This window comes from Orbicella franksi, chromosome 11, assembly GCF_964199315.1.
Source record: "Orbicella franksi chromosome 11, jaOrbFran1.1, whole genome shotgun sequence".
Classification (NCBI taxonomy): domain Eukaryota; kingdom Metazoa; phylum Cnidaria; class Anthozoa; order Scleractinia; family Merulinidae; genus Orbicella; species Orbicella franksi.
In genome coordinates, this window is record NC_138155.1 from 16,723,409 (window position 1) to 16,744,504 (window position 21,096).

At 40.7% G+C, this 21,096-nt stretch overlaps 2 protein-coding genes and 1 pseudogene across 3 annotated transcripts in view; 2 read left to right on the forward strand and 1 right to left on the reverse strand.

Annotated features, from left to right (window-relative positions):
• The window catches only part of LOC145503149 (cubilin-like), a 33,971-nt gene extending 13,955 nt beyond the window's left edge, over positions 1 to 20,016 (forward strand). The window contains exons 7-15 of the mRNA XM_081482616.1: positions 10,044 to 10,187; positions 10,756 to 10,907; positions 11,332 to 11,415; positions 12,182 to 12,310; positions 12,486 to 12,645; positions 15,701 to 16,039; positions 16,167 to 16,382; positions 18,535 to 18,708; positions 19,701 to 20,016. Coding sequence (XP_081338742.1) covers positions 10,044 to 10,187; positions 10,756 to 10,907; positions 11,332 to 11,415; positions 12,182 to 12,310; positions 12,486 to 12,645; positions 15,701 to 16,039; positions 16,167 to 16,382; positions 18,535 to 18,708; positions 19,701 to 19,837 — 1,535 coding nt within the window. The 3' untranslated portion in view covers positions 19,838 to 20,016. The remainder of the gene's footprint in view (positions 1 to 10,043; positions 10,188 to 10,755; positions 10,908 to 11,331; positions 11,416 to 12,181; positions 12,311 to 12,485; positions 12,646 to 15,700; positions 16,040 to 16,166; positions 16,383 to 18,534; positions 18,709 to 19,700) is intronic.
• Positions 1 to 21,096, reverse strand: part of LOC145503133 (uncharacterized) — a 403,728-nt gene that overhangs the window by 209,739 nt on the left and 172,893 nt on the right. The window lies entirely within an intron of this gene.
• Positions 1 to 21,096, forward strand: part of LOC145503103 (zincore component SEPHS1-like) — a 162,596-nt pseudogene that overhangs the window by 56,982 nt on the left and 84,518 nt on the right. The window lies entirely within an intron of this gene.

A 21,096-nucleotide genomic window follows, 5' to 3' on the forward strand; every position in this document is an offset into this window, starting at 1 on the left:
TTCGTGAAATTCTAATGAGTGGTTCTCGAGAAAAAGGCGTATTTCCGAGAGTGCAAATTTTCATTCAATCGCAATTTTTTGACTTACTACGCATGCACTTCATTTAACTGGGTTCTTTCGGTAACAAAGAAAAAGCTGAGAATTGCTGAGTTCTTTGCATCTTTACCATTTCCAACATATATTTATGATAAAAGACTAAAGCCATCAATACACTGCGTTCAGTTATAGAGAAAAATAGCACAGATACTGCGGGTGCTGAATAAATAAAATGATCGCTCTATTGACGGCATGTTCGTTTTTTGCAATCCTTGTGCGCGCGCTGAATTGCATCACCAAAAGCGCGCGCGAAAACTGTGTTCGGCCACCTTAAAAACCTAATATCTTTAATTCCTAATGGCTAATGTCTCTCCACGAATGCCGTGCCTTAGACATCTCCTCAGGGACCCTGCTTCCGTTAAGTCACAAGGACGACTGTTCCAAAGAATGGCACCACTATAGCTAAAGCTATTTTTATAATAGATTGTGCGCGGCAATGGAACATTTAGTTTATTCTCAGAGTAGGTTATATGCGGTTTCACGTCACTCGAGTTTAGAACTTAGATATTCTGGAGCCACCCGTGGAGAGACTTGTAAACCATCGTAGCTCTTTGAATTTGCTGCTGGTATTTTGTAGCTTTTGTAACTTATTTCGTGAAGTTATCCCAGAGTTTCCCCAAACAATATATGTTGCAATAGTCAAAGTGTACCCTGGTCCCAGAGGTTTTTCTTGATTTTTCTTCTTTTCGAGAAGCGGCGAACGGCGAGTCGCGAAGCGGCGAGAAAGAAAAACCTCTGGTTGCCCTGGACTTGAATCTCACTTTCATGCAGACACCAGCTGTCAAACGTGTCAAATTGTTAATTACAAAAGGGACCAATGGCAACTTAGCAATCACGTGCTTATCAGCCGCTAATGTTTCCACTCGGGTGGTGAAGAGTGGTATCACTTGACCTACTTGGCCGGGGTCAATGCGCGTGTTTGCGAGAATGCTTTCATCCGCAACGATCGCTAAGGTTCTGTCTTGTTAAACTTTACTACGGAGCATGTTTCTCCACTTCTCGTACTTAAGAAGGCCTCGGGACTTCGAATAGAAAGGCATAAGCTTCTTTGAGCAGATTGTTCTCGTCGACGTCTTCACTGCTCAAACTGGCCTCTGAAATGCCACGGTTTCGCAGTTCGCGGAGATGAGAGTCCACCAGAGACTTCAGAGGACACAACCACAATTATGGCATGGTGAGGGGTATGAATAGCCTGGCAGGTACAGGTATTTGCAGACATCAGGGAGCAACTGAATCCTAATTGACTTCCCATGTCCAGTTGGCAGTATGCTGATATTCAATCTCTGGAAAACGCTCCTCGAGTACCGAAGTCAAAATTTCTTCGAAGACACTGTCAGAAACATAATCCATGTCGAACACAGGCGAATCTTGAACGTGTATAAACTGAGAACTGAAGTTTTTTGCATCCCTTCCTTGGTAGAGATAGGCAAAATTAACCTCAAGAAGTGCAGTGACAGATATCCCTACCGTCCCCTCGGTATTACCAATCAAACGAACCAATCATATTGATTTGGGTGTTTGTAAAAATATCCACCAATCCGAGCCCGAGGGTCAGATCCTGACCCTGGCGTCTGCATGAAAGAGAGATTCAAGCCCAAGGTAACCAGAGGTTTTTCTTTCTTGCCGCTTCGCGATTCGTGTTTGCCGCTTCGCGGCTCCTCGCAGCTGTCTCATGCGGAGAAAAATCAAGAAAAACCTCTGGGACCAGGGTAGTCAAAGTGAGGCTCTGTCAGAGCTTGATATATTAGATGTAAGGTCGCTTGAGGGACAAGGTGCCTTATTCGTTTTACGGCCCCAATGCCAGAAGCGACTTTCTTTGATACTTTTTCGATGTGGCCACTCCAATCAAGTTTGTCATCGATGGTCACTCCAAGTGATTTTGCGGTAGTGACCTAGTTAAGCTGAAAGTCATTAATTGCAAGTGTCGGAGATTCTGTGAGAGTACGTAGCCTCTGCGTCGATCCGAGAAGCATGAATTCGGTTTTAGTCATATTTAGAGTGAGTTTGTTTGCTATTTAACAAATGGTAAACACCATAGCGTGCACTATTGAGTTATGGATGCACGCGAGAGGTTGCTAAGCACGAAAGAAGCGTAAGAATCGCACGAGGCGATAGCCGAGTGCGACTCTAGCTTCTTGAGTGCTTAGCAAACCTCCCAAGTGCATCCATAACTCAATAGTGCACGCTATGGCGTTTACAATTTGTTTTATAACATAACATTGAGACATTGGAACAACAGAAGTCCTTTTATTGAGCTACATCACCAAAAAATGTTCGTGTAGTCTTACATGACAAGAGAAAACAAGCGCGCGAAAATTCATTCATGACAACCGACTGCACACCAGTAACTCGATAAAGTTTCATCTTCAGACAACTTTGAAGACAGTTTCGCATTTCTGGCAGAAGAACGTCGGCCATTACTTTGGGAACAATGTCTGTCAAAAGATTTGCTTTTTAAACATTAGCACACACGTCAGCAGCGTACACCCATGGGCAAATAGTAGACGCTAAATTAACCAATCAGAGCGCGCGCTTTGCTTTAGTTATGGTATAACAGCCAATTGTGAAATTTTCTAAATCTTGATTTAGATGCAACTGAATATTGCCTTCATTGTCACTTGCATATGTAAGATGGGTGTCATCAGCGTACATCCTCGGTGCACAATTTGATAAGCAGTTTCGAAGATCGTTGATATATACTAGAAATAATACCACGACTTAAGAGCCAGTTCCTGTAAATACCGAGAATGAGATGACAGTCGCGAAATTTTCGATTTCTTCATATTTTGCCCAAATAACCTCTGTAGTGAGTTGTTTTCGAAAATACCATTCAAAGGTCCTGAAGCGCTTTAGTTTTTTCGAAATCGAGGAAAGTTTGAAAATCGCCATTTTAGCTGCCTGACGCCGCCGAAAATGGCCGAAAATTGTGCATTTTCTTTTCGCTCGTACAGATCAACGCGATGATATCTATCAATATACTTTGGGTAGCTCATAGTGCATGTCTTGCTGTTTCTAAAGCATTAATTTGATTAGCAAAAGCTCCAAGTTTAATCGTATTTTAGGCCGATAAAAGTACCTTCATCGAAGCTCGTGAGCGAAATGGCTACTTTTAGCTAATTTCAATACCATCAAAAGCCCACTGGTACATTGAATTTGAAATCGAAACTAAAATTTTCTGAAAGCCCATACTCTATATTATGATGTGTGAAAGTCTCTTCAGCGGCCCGAAAAAACTAACCCGTCGAGAGACATAAACGTGTGGTACATTTTTGTAAATTCGTCATTCGCAAAACCAACATGGAACTTGGCCAGCTACCTTCATCAAGAACAAAAATAAGCGAATGGAAACCTTTTTCGTCAATAAGGATACTTGTAATCTGTTTTTTCCCTTTTAGATTGACCACATGATTAACTTCTGCAAACATTTGCAGTTAAATGAAACTAGACGCTGCTTTTGGTACATTTGATTGTTATGCAAATTTATTTCGATCACCGGCACGTGCACATCGCCCGAAACTGATTTTCCTTCCGCCTACTGTATGTTTCTTTTTGAAGGTTATTGAAGGTTATTCTTATGGATACAGTTCCCCTGTCTTTTACCACCAGCTTTATAGATGAATCGTTCATTTCTTATCACTTAATATGGCACATACCTCTGAATAAAACGCATACTGTGACATCATTTTTCTTGGGGTGTTCCAACAGGCGTCCGCCAATTGCAAAACGTAAGCAGCAAGACAGAAAAACCACTAAGGCTTCTTCGTCAATCGCACCTCGCTGTCCAGATTTCTTTCTTACAAAGTTTCCGGACTTCGCTCTCTTTTAAAATTGCAAGACTTCGCCGTTCTGTTGGCCAGTCCGAATAATTGTCATGGTGTTAGTTGAGTGAGTTCTTGACTTTGTTTGGTGGTCCCAGTTCAGACCATCCGGCAAATGTGGATTGCGTGACAATCGGCCACTGTACCAAATATGTCCTTATCTCACGTTTTGCAAAGTGAGTGAAGATGGCGACGTGGACCTCGAGGGGAGGAGGACACCCACATAAGAAGTACGGGGGTGTTCCTCAAAAATTTTGATCCCCTAAGATCCCCTAAGAGGTACCAAGATCCTGTTTTTTCTCCTCTAAAAGATACCATTTCTTACATAACACATTATCTCCCTGCGTCATATTTTTTTTCGGCTCAATACCCTAAAAGGCATCGCAAAAGCTCCCGCTTTGGACTTTTTGAGGCTGCACACCCTGAGGGCTTCTAAAACTTCATTTTTAACCCCTAAAAGGTACGACGAGCTCCCCTACCCCGGGGGGGGGGGGCGTGGACAGGGAATCCAAACTGCTACTTCCTCGCCTCGTGTAGGCAGGGTGTTTTCTCTGTCTGCGTGAAAAAATGGAAACTACAGTTGAACCTGCACAACCACCTCTCCACAAAGGACCACCTCTCTGCAACGGCCACTTTTTTCATTCCGGCGGACGGTCACTCTTATTTTATCTCTCTACAACGGCCACCTCTCCACAACAGCAACAGCCACTAAAACACGCCCCAACTGCCAAAAAAAAAACTGTTCACAACGGCCAGTTAATCAACAACTGACGAACGCTGTCTGCAAAACCCCATTTTTTATTGGACATGGTCACGAAAATTGATCCAGGTCTTTGGTCTCTATTTCTGTTTGGTTTCTGTCCTATTGATATATTTTGATTGTGTTACGAATTTACATGTTACACTAAGCCTTTTTTAAGATAAAAATGTTGAAATCCAAGAAATATCGGTATCATATTTCACCCCTACTGATACCGCTCTATAAGGGCGACTTTCCTTGTCCCCAAGGCGGCTGTTGTAGAAAGTTTCGACTTAATTACCGTTAATAAAAAAAACACAGCCTTCCTATTGAACTTTAAAAAATAGCTATATTGCTCCAGGTTTTTGGTATAGAAATGCACCAGGGACATGAATGGGATGGGAAAAGAAGGCTTAGGAGGCACTAGTCTTAAATGGGTACGTGTTGAGAATTTACGTACATAATCACTCCTGTTACCGGTTCTTGTTTAAACCTATATGAACTATACAGTCGAACCTCCACTAACGGTCACCTCTCCACAGTGAACTCCTCTCTACAGCAGACACATTGTTTTGTCCCGGTGGACAGTCCATACATTCGTTCTTATTTTTTGCCTCTGAAATGCGCAAAATAAGGCTACAATACATAATGCCTAACTATTTTATACCGCCTAATTATTGATGGGAAGTTCGCTGGGTCAATAATTGTGAATTCTCAAGGTAAAATAAAGGAAACTTTTGGCTCTTCTGAGTGTCCGATTTTTGGAAAGCGCCCATATTATTGTCTATATAGTTTAGCAGAAGGCAACAGGGGTGAATATGTATGTAAACTCACACCGCGTATCTAAGATCTGATGCCCTCTAGGCCTCCTTTGTCCTTTTTGTATTCCAGCCCTATCACCGGTGCATTTCTATTCAAAAAGTACGAACGACAAACATGTATTTTAAAGGTAAAGAGGAAAGGTGTTTGCACAACTTTTGTGAACGCGGTAATACTTTCCATTAATCTACGTAGACATACCGTGATAGCAGGACCCGCGCACGGCTCTGTCAGTTCGTCAAGTTCTGTCCTCTTGCTGAAATAAACAACACCCTCTTCCCCCTACATCCTTCAATTTCGTCCAAAAATGTTTATTTAGGCTTACAGTGCGAACCACGTTACTTGCACGAGCAAACAGTTTCACTCGCCGCCATCTTCACCCACTTTGGACACTTTGCAAGCCGCCGTTTGTCACGCAATCCACATTTGCCGGATGGTCTGAACTGGGACCACCAAACAAAGTCAAGAATAATAAAGTGTATTATCGTTTGTCTCACGATGTAGTCACTAGAGATGTAGATCGCGACGTTTCGTGTTGTCTACAGGATTCCCTGTGAGTGCGGCAAAGTCTATATCGGGGAAACAGGGAGATCTATGCAGGAGAGGATCAAAGAACACGACAGGGATATACGACTCGCCCGTACCCAGACCTCCGCCGTTTCTGAACACACCCACGAGACCGGCCACTATCCTATCTGGATGAGGTCAAGTTTATTGATCGAGATCCTCACTGGTACACACGTAGGGTCAAGGAAGCTATTCACATAAGACTTCACCCTAACAACATCAACAGGGATAGTGGAATTGAAATTCCTGAAGCATGGATACCCACGATCAAGAAACACAACAACAGGAGAACGGTACAACAGTGGACCACTGAGGGAACAGCTACTCGCCGGAACAATGGAACAATAGGAGGATCGAAATGCACCAATCACAGCCGACCTTTGTGATATAAATGATACCGTGCAATCAGTCGACCTTATCGCCTGAAGAAGACTAGCAGTAAGCAATAGAAACGTCGCGATCTACATCTCAAGTGACTACATCGTGAGACAAACGATAATACACTTTATTATTGCATCCACCACGATGAATAACAACAACCTTTTCCTCGACAAAGTCAAGAACTCACTCAACTAACACCATGACAATTATTCGGACTGGCCAACAGAACGGCGAAGTCTTGCAATTTTAAAAGAGAGCGAAGTCTGGACAGCGAAGTGCGATTGACGAAGAAGCCCTTGTGGTTTTTCTGTCTTGCTGCTTACGTTTTGCAATTGTCGGACGCCTGTTGGAACACTCCAAGAAAAATGATGTCACAGTATGTGTTTTATTCAGAGGTATGTGCCATATTAAGTGATAGGAAATGAACGATTCATCTATAAATCTGGTGGTAAAAGACAGGGGCAATTGTATCCATAAGAATTGGAAGCACACGGGGTAAGAAATACAAAGGTTGAATCATCTTGCTTATTCCACAAGTACAACGTTTCGACAGTTGATCATGAAGTTTCGTCAACTGCTCGCGCTTTGTTATCAGCATTAGGGACTTTAAGCAGCGGGAACGCGGACGGCGACGGGGACGCCGAAACCTGTGAGAAGGCTGGGGAGAGAACGCCGTTGTGGCGGGAATTCACAAACATTAAGCAGCACCGTCGGAAACCGCGGTTTCCGCACTATCAAGCTTATTGACATTATCGATATTCATCCTCTGTTTATCAGGATGAACTAGGATCACTTCATTGAAAGAAGTTCGCAATCAACTCTTGATAATCCACGATGAAGGTGTGTTAAACGATCAGGAACTTCTACTCTTGTACGATTTAAACCGGTCGAATGATCTCGATCAACGTCATGATTCCTTTCCTGATTTTAACTTCGATGTTTTGAAGACGACGAGTGCCGGTCCGAATTTCGCTTCCACAAACGCAACTTGCCCCTTCTCGCTGAGTTGTACAATGAAGTAAACGAACTTATTATCAGCAGATATTTAATCAGACTGGTGCGACAAATCAGCGTGCCGACTGATAAAGATCTAAGTAAACCACTGATCTTACGACTGAAAATGAAGACAGCTACGCAAGTTTTAATGGTGTCTACCCTTTTAAATGTCTTAGAATTTCACCACGATGAGCCATTTGACATTTGAGTACTTCTCGAAAGGAAAAATTTCGATTGAAATTCGTGTAAGTTGTCTTTATTTACATTAGCTTTCAAAAAGATATTTCACGGTACTCACATGTTCGCCGACTGGCTTGAGTTCGCTTCAGAGTCCTCGACGTTTCTTTAAAATGAAATATCTCACATAACAAGAGAAAACAAGCATTAAAGCTCCTCGAAATTAGTAACACGGGTTATTTAGCGTTGACACAGCAGAGGAAACGAAAGCAAAAACTCACGTTTTCAGACAACGCGAAATGAGCTTCACTCACGTCGGGCCCGAACGCAGAACGTCAACTTTTTTCCCGCCAGTCATGCGCAGTGCACCTTTTGGTTTTTCCCTGATCTTACGGCGTTCCCGTCGCCGTCCGCGTTATCTTTGCTTAAAGTCCCTATTACCTGGTCTCAGACCAGGATTTCAAGAAATGCTGCGATGAGGCGGTTGTTTTTAAAGTAAAGTGTACCTGTTTACATGAAATGGTTGTGTTCGAATATTTACGCCAAACATGATGGATGCAACTGTAACCGATTGTTTACTCAAACTTCACGTTTCAAAATGTTTATTTTTACTTAAAGACAAGTTCGGCTGTGGCCATCGGTGTTCCACAAAAGTTAAAACTGCCGATATTGAACGAATAATGTGCGCTACAGTTGTAACCTTCAAAAAGAAACATACAGTAGGCGGAAGGAAAATCAGTTTCGGGCGATATGCGCGTGCCAGTGATCGAAATAAATTTGCATAACAATCAAATGTACCAAAAGCAGCGTCTAGTTTCATTTAACTGCAAATGTTTGCAGAAGTTAATCATGTGGTCAATCTAAAAGGGAAAAAACAGATTACAAGTATCCTTATTGACGAAAAAGGTTTCCATTCGCTTATTTTTGTTCTTGATGAAGGTAGCTGGCCAAGTTCCATGTTGGTTTTGCGAATGACGAATTTACAAAAATGTACCACACGTTTATGTCTCTCGACGGGTTAGTTTTTTCGGGCCGCTGAAGAGACTTTCACACATCATAATATAGAGTATGGGCTTTCAGAAAATTTTAGTTTCGATTTCAAATTCAATGTACCAGTGGGCTTTTGATGGTATTGAAATTAGCTAAAAGTAGCCATTTCGCTCACGAGCTTCGATGAAGGTACTTTTATCGGCCTAAAATATGATTAAACTTGGAGCTTTTGCTAATCAAATTAATGCTTTAGAAACAGCAAGACATGCACTATGAGCTACCCAAAGTATATTGATAGATATCATCGCGTTGATCTGTACGAGCGAAAAGAAAATGCACAATTTTCGGCCATTTTCGGCGGCGTCAGGCAGCTAAAATGGCGATTTTCAAACTTTCCTCGATTTCGAAAAAACTAAAGCGCTTCAGGACCTTTGAATGGTATTTTCGAAAACAACTCACTACAGAGGTTATTTGGGCAAAATATAAAGAAATCGAAAATTTCGCGACTGTCATCTCATTCTCGGTATTTACAGGAACTGGCTCTTAATGAAAAACTTTTAGAGAGCGACCCTTTCTAGTACTACTTGTATTCTTGTTCTTGTTCTTGTTCTTGTTCTTGTTCTCGCTCTTGCTCTTGCTCTTGCTCTCGTTCTTGTTCTTGTTATTGTTATTGTCATAATTGTCATTGTCATTGTCATTGTCATTGTCATTGTCATTGTCATTGTCATTGTTATTGTTATTGTTATCGTTATTGTCAAAACAATATTATGATTTAATATATCCTTTGGTATCTTCAGGCAACTGATTATGTCTTTTCATGATCATGTGCACTATTTAAATTCTGTGTGGTTATAGTAAGTTAATAATTTGCCTATTTGCACTGGTTATTAATAAATATGTTATATTAAAACCATTTGTATGGTCCCAGACAATACTAATGTTATCAATAACAGTGTCCAAGAAGTATAAACAATTCAATTCGATCGATCAATTAAGCACTCTCAATCAGTCAGTTAAAATCAATTAATAAAATAAGCTTAATTTTGACACTGACAGGGTGTTCACCGCATGGCTGTTCAGAAAAATAGGAAAAAGAGAAACTCGTGATTGAAAAAATTGGCACTTTCTTTCAAAAAAATAGGAACATTAGTGCTACTTTGGTGGACAAAGCTAGTCTCCTACAGCTCATGAACTATCTCAACCCACCACTTTAGTCCATCAACAGTCTAATTTGTGATTGGTCTGAGTGAACACTTCTTTTTGGTTTTACGACACTCAGTCGAAAACTGATCTATATATAGAATGAATGACCAATGCCCTGATTGGTGTCTTCACCTGTCCGTGATGTTGTGAAATATGGAGAAACAAATTGCTGATCATTAACAAAAATTGCAACATTTTAAGGCAATTGCAGTAATTGCAGCAGTTTAAGACTCTAATAGAATTCTTTTACTTTTCAGAGCGCTATTGCATTCAGAACATTCCACCCGTCATCGTGTCCAGTAGCCATGAACTGTATATCCATTTCAGAGCGAGAAGCGATGCTAAAGAGACTTCACTGCTGAATAGAAAGTTTCAAGGATCTTACCTGACTCATTCCCATGGTGAGAAACAACTGACAAATGATCCAAAATTGTGTTGACAGTTGCCATTTAGACCTGGCACTCCACAATAATCACTCACTCGATCAAATTTATTGAACCAAGATAATCTCTTGATTGAACTCACTTCTTAACAATAGATTACAAAGATTTCAATACAGATAAGTAATTACATTAAAAATTAAGAATAAATATAATAATGTCCTAATACTGAATAAGCTAGGATCATCCAAATGGCAAAACTAATCTAATGGATGGTCCTAATAGAATATAGTTAAACTGAGTGAAAAGAAGTTGTTTAAGATAGAACGTAATTTCTCCATCGGCTTGGCTATAAACAGGAGAACAGTTGCGGAAAGATATTGCACCATATTTATGATAAAACTGAAGAGGAACACAAATCAAAACTAAAAGTTGAGAAGGCAGGGTGAGATTAGGACACTTTGATATTCACTTCCCTTCGCCTCTCTTTATTTCATTTCAATGTTGCTGGATTCTCAAACAATTGTTACAAAGAACTTCATTTCCGTCATTAATAACCCCCTAAAATAATCATGATTCTCTCTTATAGAATGTCATGAAAGTATTGGTTTACAGGACGGTAGAGTTAGAAATTCTCAGATATCGGCGTCATCTTACTTTACACTTCAACTCGGCCAGGGGCAACTTTACCTTGGTCCTCAGTATGGAAGAGTGGGCAGTGATTACTCATGGTGCAGTCAGGTGAAAACTAATTGCAAATCACTTTATCTTAATTTCCCATGGCAACGGGTAATTTGCGGCTTGCGAGTTGTAAGTACGAACACGGTTGCAACTTGCTGAAGTCAGTGCAAGTTGGATTAAGTGTAAGTTCCCCCTTTCTTTGGCCCGAATTAAAGCTCGTAGCATTACAATTTTCTTTGTTTCATGTCATGTGGTGGGATAATGTGTCCTTCTAGCTGGAAATCGGAAAGTTAACTCTGTGGCGGTTTAGAGAGCTCCAAATAGATCTTTTATGGTCTAGTTGACGCCAGGAATGAGATTCGGACTAAAACTTGGAAACCTAGATTTAGATAAAACTTTGGAACTAAGTTAGAGTACGTAATGAGAATTGTACCCCTCCCTGATGACACCAGGATCCTAATAAAACGATGCTTCCTTTACACAGGGACAAGTTTTAAACAAGGTTGTTGGAGAATATCTGCAAATCAACCTATTGAACTACACTGAAGTAACTGCCATAGCGACTCAGGTATCCCAAGAAAAATGTCAAAAAGACAACTGTTGCTATTTTTGCTGCAATCTTTATTAATAATTGTCAGCAATTTAGTTTATTTTCACATCTATAAAAGCTTGGGAAAGTTTTTATATTCTATTTGATCAAAATGTTACGAAAACCGAGGAAAATGCACAACGGGACATTTTGCTCATGCTTCTCAGCTGAGCTGATCCATATCATATCTTGAATGTACTCCGCTAGTTATCAAGTCGAGTAATTTTGGTTGTTTTCCATTAACCCCAAAGTCTAGATTTTCGGTTAAATGGTACATGGATCACGTTGTCCACTGAGAAGTGTCCGAGATGAATGAGATTTCTGAAAATACAATCATGTGTGCCCTATATAGAGGCTCCGAAAGAACTTGGTTTTCCGTGCTCCATTTCCGTTTTTCCTGTTTCGCGCCCGTTCAAAGCACGAGTCAACTTATTGTTATTTTCTTAGCTTAGTAGCTTAGAAATGTCCGTCATATTTCCATGTTTTTTGTTTTCGACTCTTCAAGGCTAAAATTAATTACAACAAAAATTCATTAATGGTGTGGATTTCTCCACAGGCAAGGTGTTGTACTCGACACCAGTCCTAAAAGCCTATACCATACCTGGAAATTGACAAGGAGGCTACCAAAATACATTCGAATCATTAATGAATCAAAAAGCTGGAAATGCGATATGATTATGAAGTATGAAGCTTATTTCATTGCTTTAGTGACAATACTATCTGTCTGTCTCTATGTCTATCGCAGGGTTACCAGTTGCACGGTACAGATTACAGGGGACTAGTGTCAAGTTATAAAGTAGAGTACAGTTACGACGGAAACCACTGGATTGCCTACGTTGACAGCGCGAAAAACAGCGCCAGTCAGGGATACAGTGTAAGTGGTTTTGTTTCTGTAAACAATCTTTTTGTCAGGCCAGACTTCTATAACAGTTGATTCCCTCACTTAGGTCTTATTGACCGTTATTTTTATAGTTGAGAGTAAAAGTTAATGTCATCAGTCAGTTGTTAATTAATAAGCATTTTAGGATTTTCAATTTCGTTTCCAACAGGAATTCAACGGGAACACGGACTTTAACGGAGTAAAGAAAAATATCTTCAAACCATCCATTGTGGCTAAGATCATTCGAATATTTCCAATCGGTTACAAGAGCTACCCTGTCAAACACATGTGTCTTCGAGCGGAACTGTACGGCTGTCCTTATGACTTAGGTAATATCATGTTACATTATGAAAGTCTTCATTTTTACTCTGCTTGATTATTAGCGGAACCCCTGCACGCCGAAGGCTTGCGAGCGAAGCAGCATGCCTTAGAGAATTTGGTAACCCGTCGGGCTAAAAAAAAACTGTGGTTGCCACGTAATGGCCGTGCATCCGTCGACCGTCTGTTCGTCTGTACGTACGCCAGTTGCACTGCGCTTGCGCTAGCTGAGCCCCATACCTTGGGAAATACAAGAGAGTAGCGCAATAATCATAGGTACATCTTTGATGTTGACAGCTGTCAAATCAATGTATCTGCCGACCAGTATCACGTGACCATACCACGGGCTCAGATTTAGAGCTCAGTTCGCGTGTTTTTTGAAATTGACCGCAGACCAGGTACTGGTTTTTCGAGTGGATCGCAGGCTTAAGTCAGGTTATTGCTCTGGGAATGAAGGAGGGGGTACGTACAAAGGCAAAAATTTGGCGCGAATTAACCCCTGGCGCGTTGTTGACTTTTCTTCCGAGATCTTCACAATCTTGTCTTGAAATGTCGCTGATAGCCTCCCTCAGTTATATATTGATTCAGGAGCCATAATCGGGGACGGAGACCGTAAGCGCGCGCCATTTCTAGTATTGGGGTTGTCCCCATGATATGGGACAATAATTCTATTTTTAGAACAAATTGCGCCATCGCCTGAGGTACACGCGCGTACATGCTGCGAGGATTTTTGCGGATGTCGCGCGGGGGAAATGGCGTCCGAAATTTCCGACATTTTTCATGTTTTTGGCCCACAACTCAACGCGTTTACATCTGTTGGAATTTTGCTTAAGTATTTTCGTCGTAAGCTGCTCTAGTTTGAGTGAAGTATCGAATTTAGGTATGTTCCGCTTTAAGCTTAGATATGATATCGCTGACCAAGTTGTGTTCCGACGGATGCTTCTTTTACATGAGCTGCACATCACTCCACTCTAAGTTTCACATATCTTGAAGATTAACAACTCTTCCAAACCACAGCAAAAAACTAGTTGGGTATATTTGGATATAGCAGCGTTTCAGGACTCCAAAGTTTCCCTCCTCTTGCCACAGGCTTGCGAGGATTTCGCCAGAGTCTATCTCGACCGAAAAGTAAAACAAAAAAAAAATAATTGCAAGTTTGAGTTTCGCCTGAATTGTAAGCAACGCTTGATGTTTTATCAAGGCCCAATAAGCGACAAGAAAGTTTATGTCTGTAGATGCTGCTCAGTTTTGTTTGTGTAAAAATAATTGTCTGTTGTCGATGAATAAGAGCGCCCGCCGATGCGTGTTTTGTACAGTCAGTAAAACATGACAAATTGGACTTCCCCACTTTTGTGAAAACGTACATCGAACTCATATAATATCTCTAGTTTTTAAATATGTTTAAGGTTGATAAATATTTGAGAACATATTAAAAGCTTAGCTGAAAATATGTGAATACAGCAGAAATAATCAGCAAAATTACGACGACGCTTTCTTTAATCAACTCGAATAACGATTTTGATTTTTTTTGGTTGAGTTATCAAAACTCCTTGTTTCTTTTATTTTCGCCGCGTAAAATTTCACTATGTTAAAGAAACACACATGATATCAGTAGCCTTTTGGCGTTCATGAAAACTGTTGCAGCATCTCGGCACAAAAGACCACGAAATAAATCTTTGTCAAGGTTTGTTGACAATTGAAAACATCGACTCGGACTTGAAAGAGCGCGCGCTGCACTATGCAAATGAGTTACTGAATGTACGCGTCAGACTTTCCTTTCAAAAACTTTTGCAAACTCGCCAAACAAACAGAAACCATAAGAATCTTTCAAAAACAGGGTTTGGTTATGATTAAGCATTTTTTGGGAAACTCACAAATCAACTCGATACCAGAGTAAAGAGTTTTCTTACATAACTTTTCTTCACAGAACAAACAAAAAACTTACGCGTACAACTAGCGCGAGCAGATATTATTCATTCACAGCGCGAAAAAAAAAATAAAAACTCACCTTTTCCATTAGCTCAGAGCATAAAACTACATATAAGAGTCCTGGTTCTTATTCCCTGCCTTATTCCCTGCCATCGCTGCGAAAAATCTGCAAGAGAATCTCGCAGCTCTCACCATTTGATCACTCAACGTGACAACATCCACGCGAGAGCCCCCGACACGTGCGCGGATCCGCGCGGATATATGACATAAGGATGGCGCAATTTGTTCTAAAAATAGAAAAATTGTCCCATATCATAGGTGCGCGCGGATCCCAAGGCTTACGGTCTCCGTCCCCGATTATGGCTCCTGATTGATTACGTAATCTTAGAAAAATTGGGTACGCTTCACTTGATAGTCTCTTTTTTGTTAAGTTTTTAACTGAAAAAATAATACTGAAACCACAGGCCAAACATATTGCAGGTTCACAACTGATCATTTTTGAGTTTTTGATCCAAGAAAAACAAATCCATTTTTCGTTTATAGTCAGCTTATTGCAATCAGGAGCTCAGCCTTTAGGCTTGGCTAAATCTATATATTACGTCAGTTGAAAGACGGTATAATTATCCTGTTTTCATTAGCCAGGAATCCCATAAAATCATGATTGTTTAATTACTGCTCCATCTCTCCCCATTTCATCCATCTTAAAACCAAAATGGTCTGCACTATAGATGTCGCATTGAGGTCATTTGTATTTTATCTATCTAGCAGTCAGGTTTGTTACTTTGATAGTCGTTTATTGACTTTCTAACTTGGTTTCCATGGTTTGTTACTACAAGTATTGTAAGAGATTTCAAAACTATATAAACTTATCGCTTATTTTATTTTAGTTTTTAATATATATAACTTTGCCTCTCACCTCGGGGATCGCAACTTTTGTCTTTCAATTCTCAACCGAATATCAATAATTAACGGTCGAAAAGTAACTCAAAATATATAAATATATAAACCCGTAGATCACGAGCCAGAAAAGGTGATAAGATTACCAAGACAGAAATTAATACCAGAACTTAGGATTTTAACGTATAATGAATTGAATTGTGACTGCAGCCAGTGGCATCGCTGCTTTATTTCTTTCAGGGTGTGGAAGTATCGTTTCTTTCAAAAAGCCGGGAAACATAGCTGTTCGTGGATCTAATCAACAATCCAAAAAATGTACTTGGTTATCAATCCCCAGAACTCCAAGCTCATCTAATGACGTCATCACCTTTCAGTTTTTCTACTTTCATGTACCATGCCACCATGGTCACGTGATGTTACACGCCAGAGGTGATGACAGGAAAATGAACACTTTCTGTGGTGCAGATCCTCCACCAGTGTCCAGTCTTCCTGCTTCTAGCCAAATAACACTGGAAATAAAGCTTGAGAAAGGATCACCTGTTTGGGGTTTTGACCTGCAGTATAAAACTGAGCATTTAGGTAATAAGATGAATTAGAAAATCAATCGTCGCCTGAATTTACAGCATGAAAGTAGTATTAACATCTATGTCCTTTAGTAAAATCAAGACACTGTCTTTACAAGAAGTAAAACTGTCTTAATTTGCAGGCTGTGGGAGAATTGTTCAGGTCTTGAGCAACGGAACAGTGACATCACCGAGCCACCCCTTGTTATATGACAACAATCAGGATTGCACGTGGATTCTCTCGTGTAATCCGGGATCTAGGATAAAGTTGAACTTTATTGAGTTTGACCTTCAGCCGCCAAATCATACACAGTGCCTTGATTTTGTCCAAGTCCAGGAAGGTCGACAAGGTAAAACAAGCCCAATCATGCTTTGCTTTGTTGTAAAACAACCAAAATATGACGTAAACATACACGAGAGAAATATTAAGAGATTTCGTTGTCTTCTTCTTGAGTGCTCTAGCCACTTGACACCATAACTTGAAACATACTTGACACCATAACAAGGAACAGTCAAGGGTTTTCTTGGGGTCTAACGTATCAAACTATGTCTTTTGAGAATTTAGAGTTGCGGTTAGAAAGGTGCGATGACTTATGCATGAATCACTTATTGTTAGCAGTTACTATATTGCCCGGGGATACTCCCTTGTATGGGTTATATAGGTATGTTCGATCCCAAAGGGTATGGTTTTTCAGCCGTTTTGGTCATAAATAGGGTATCGATTTTAACCATTTTGATCATTAATAGGGTCTGGTTTTTGCACTCTAGTCTTGAATTGGGCATTTTTCTTAGAAAAAGCTACCTTTTCATCATTATCGATAAGACCGATCAACAGAAGCCCTTCACGATGCCTTTGACATCGGTCTCAACTAGGGAACTAAGTAAAAGGTCTGGAACAGGGTCTTGATTTAGGTTCAGGTCATAAATAGGGTATTGAAAATCGCATATTTTTTGTCAGAAATAGGGTAAGAGTTTTGGGATGCGGGCCGCACACCCCCACCCAATTTTTCTCGGAGTACCCCCCGGGCTATATTGCTTCATTTTCTTAGCATATTATTTGAAAGCAGTTATTGTAGTATTATTATAAGCAAATCCGCAGATCCGTACCGCTTTTTGACCCAATCTGTCGATCCGTAAATACTTGTTTTTGTTCAGATTCGGATCTGCATTACTTGAAAGCTTTCTGTAGTGTTCATTGCAACGAACTGTAGACGTTTGTTTTCGCCCTCCCCCGAGTATTACTCCTTCATATAAGCTATACAGGTGTGTGCAGCACCAAAGGGGATAGTGCTTTAGCCGTTTTGGTCTCAAATAGGATGGACATTTTGGTCTGCAATAGGGTATGGTATGTCTACTCTGGCCTGGAACTAGGCATAATTGTTAGAACAGTCTATTTCTAGACGTTGTTGTCATTCATCTCTTGGGACGTGAAGTTTAATTAACCTTGGGAATTTGAAGCTGTTAACAAATACGTCAGGAAAGCAGTTCCCCTGTGGGGTCTGCTCAGAAACAGCTGGGTATCGATTTTAAAAAGAGCGAGTCTGAAATAGAGAAGGGGAAATCGCCTATTTTGTGGGTTTTGATATCAAGCCCCCCCTAAATAGGCGATTTCATGAACCTTCCTAAAATAGCTTGGTACTAATGTTACAGCTTTATCTAAAGCACCAATGTAATGCAATACACCCTAATTACGTTATCCTGCACGTGTTAATGACCGGTATCTCGGCTTCAGGCCTTTTTGAGATGTTTTTGGGATGTCTTGGGATGATCCGTGTACAGCCGGTCTAGTGCCGGTTCGGGAGTCACCAGCGAATTTCGGAAATCATGGGACATATTAAAACATAGAGTAATCTAACACATGTGCTTCTTGGTGTTGTGTGAGAAAGAAAGAGAAGTGTAACAGTTCATCGGCAGACTAGTAAATGGAGGAAGAAAACGATGAGTACCTAGTACACAATTATAATAACCGTGTCAAAGGATAGTTCTTGCATAGGAGTTGAAGGCGAACAAAGTTCAGTGACAATTGGAAACAGTGAGGTGAATAAGTCTGTGGATCGACGTGGATTTGGTGTAAAAAAGAGCATGGATTACAGACTTTGCAATATATATTGACTGGATTCGTGGATTTCGAAAATACCGCGAATCGTAGATCGACTGTGAATTTCGGTCAGGATTCCGAAGGTCTCCGAACTCTGCATGTCTTGACTTTCGGATCATGAATCCTAAGCAAAGTCTGATCTTTGGTTGCCGTTAGTCGCTTGTTTGCGTTTTGCTGAGTTTTTTTTTTTTTATTTTTTATTTTTTTACCTGCGGAGTGAATTGCACTGTCGGGTTTTATACTGCAATTTTCTATGATGTAATGGTTGATTTCTACCGTTTTCCCTGCTGATGTGCTGATCAACGGGTACATCCTTATCTTTGTGCTCATATTATAAATACGTTGAACTTATCAGTATGAGTCTCAATTACAACACTATTTGCTGCTTTAATTCTTGTTTTCAGACACCTCAGCTGTTTTGGGTAAATTCTGTGGAATCTCTGCTCCAGTTCCAGTTATATCTACCTCCAATCACTTGCGCGTTGCATTTCATAGTGATGACACGACGAAAGGAAAAGGTTTTCTTCTCGAGTACAGTCTTGTTTCACCAAAAGAGCCTGAATCACCATCCACTCGAGATTTTTCCGGTGAGTAACGTTTCTTTCGCTAAAACAACCCAGAGCAAAATCCTTCAGCTTTCATCCTTAGCTTACCACCCCACTGTTGCTAAAAAGGGTCTCTTAACATCCAATACCTACCGAAAGGTTTTCTTATTGTGAAAATGATAAATCCCGGCCCTTAGGCTGGCATTTGAAGTGTATGGGCAATATTCGCATCACGTGTTTATTACGTCAAGACGTAAGTAGTCTTTTACAATAGTACAAGTGTTATAAGCTACAACCCTGGACAGAACTAGTTGAGACAAATTGAAATAAATACCTTAATTTTCCTGTTCTCTGTACTTATTCGAAAACGTCGTTAAGGAAATGTCGGGTATCAATTGTGTCAGGCTCAACAGTTGTGTCTAGAGTTGAAGGTAGATAGCTGAGTAGGTAAATAGGTAATTTGTAAGGCATTCGTTACCTGTTACCAGAAGAGGTAGAAGTAGGGGAGGTAGAAGTAGCTTAGGTAGGTTGTAAGGCAGATAGTTACGTACATGGAGAGCTAGACAGTAAGGCAAGTTGGTAGGTGAGGGTAAGCAGAACAGCAGGCAGATAGATAAGTAGGCTAACAGAAAGATGCCTAGATAGGAAGGCAGGCAGCTAGGTAGGGACAGGTGAGAAGACACGAAGGCAGGTAGGCACACAGGCATGCAGGTAGTTAGGCAGGCATATTCGTAGACCTGTAGTTTGGTAGGGCGTAGGTAGGTGGGTAGGTGGGACTGGCGGGCAGGTAATTTGTTACACAGACGAGCGGGCGAGCACGCAGGTAGGTAGGTAGGTAAGGGGGTAAGTAGTAAGGCAGGTGGGCAAGCAGGAGGGTGGGGAGTTAAGCAAGTAGATATGTAGACCGGCGATGCAGGCTGAGGCGTCCCTTTAAGCGGAACACTGCGAGCAGCTAAATCAGCAATGAACCGGAGGCCTTTCAGGCTTATTGGAACAGGCTTGCTGAAATGTTTTTTCTTCTTTTGAAATCCTAGGGCGAACAGAGAACACAGAAACTAACGGTGCAACAACAGAAAATCATCACAGCAGTGGCAGTTCAATAGATGGCACGGCTTGTCTTGTTCACATTACTATGCTTACTTTACACTGGTTATTTATTAATCGCAACTGATGGATATACTGCAGTGAACCCGAAAAGACGGAAGATGTGACCTGCAGGAACTGCAGTGGCAGATCGGTACACAGTTCAGATGGTACTGGCCTTAGTATTGCCTTCCGTTCCAGCATTGGTCATACTTCGCACATCATACTCGTTTATCATTTATCACATGAGTTTGACTGAAGAGTGAACATGATTCTACATTCAGTAAATTTCCAATCCGTTTTAATTTGTTGCTTTTGAGAAGCAAGATTATCCCCTAATTTGTATTAGGAACCAAATCTTTCCACCTTCAAATGAGGTGAATGGCGTTAAGACCCTAAATTTAGATCTCATAGCCTACTATATACTACCTACTCCTAGCTGAACGAAAAAAGTAAAATCGATGTTGCTGTTAAGAATTGGTTGAAAGGACAACGGAAACAATATTCCGGCTCTTTCTTCGATTCCTTTCTACTCTCTTTGTTCTGCTATCTATTTATCCAACGAATTACTGAAAAGAACTGTATTATATTGTTATCAAACTAGAAAGTTACTTGTATAGTATTTCGACTATTTCCTACCTGAGCACAAAATGGCGCATTACTGCATATTTCGTCTTCTTAACAAAAATGTCTCACTACGCCAGAGGAAGTAAAAAGCATTTTCGTTGGGGTATAACGCTCAAAACTTTGGAGTGATTACATGCAGTTTCTCTCAAAATCGGGAAAAGAACATGACATCCAATGAAAATCGTAGCAATGACTCGGCAATCGCAAAATGTACGAATTCTTCAGTCTCGCATCCCCTGGCACCTTGATGTACTTCCCATGTGGGAAATAATTCAGACGCGGAGTCAACAGAGTCGAGCAATGAATACTGAGCGTGAGAGCGCAGACGTACTTCCCGTTAGAAATATACGTCTACGTAAACCGAAAATGCCTAGAAACGCCCCTGACTTTGAACTCCGGCTCACTTCGAGCACTTTTTCTCCCGCGTTCTCAAGTTTGCATTGAAAAATACCAAGGCTGCGAATAGTGTAGGCGATATGCTATCTTGCATAGAGTGTTTTCCTTACCATTCACATTTCAGAGTACCCTTTAAAATGTCTACAGGAACGCTGGGCTATAATGCCCTCCGGATTTAGATTTGATCTAATATATCCACTCGGAGCGTGGATTCTTCAGATCGTTAATTCATTTTTGGATTTTAGTAGTGCAGTGGCCCATGTGTTCCGTTATCTCTTTAAAGTTGAAAAATGTCCTAGCTTCTTCGAGTTTTATATGTAAAGC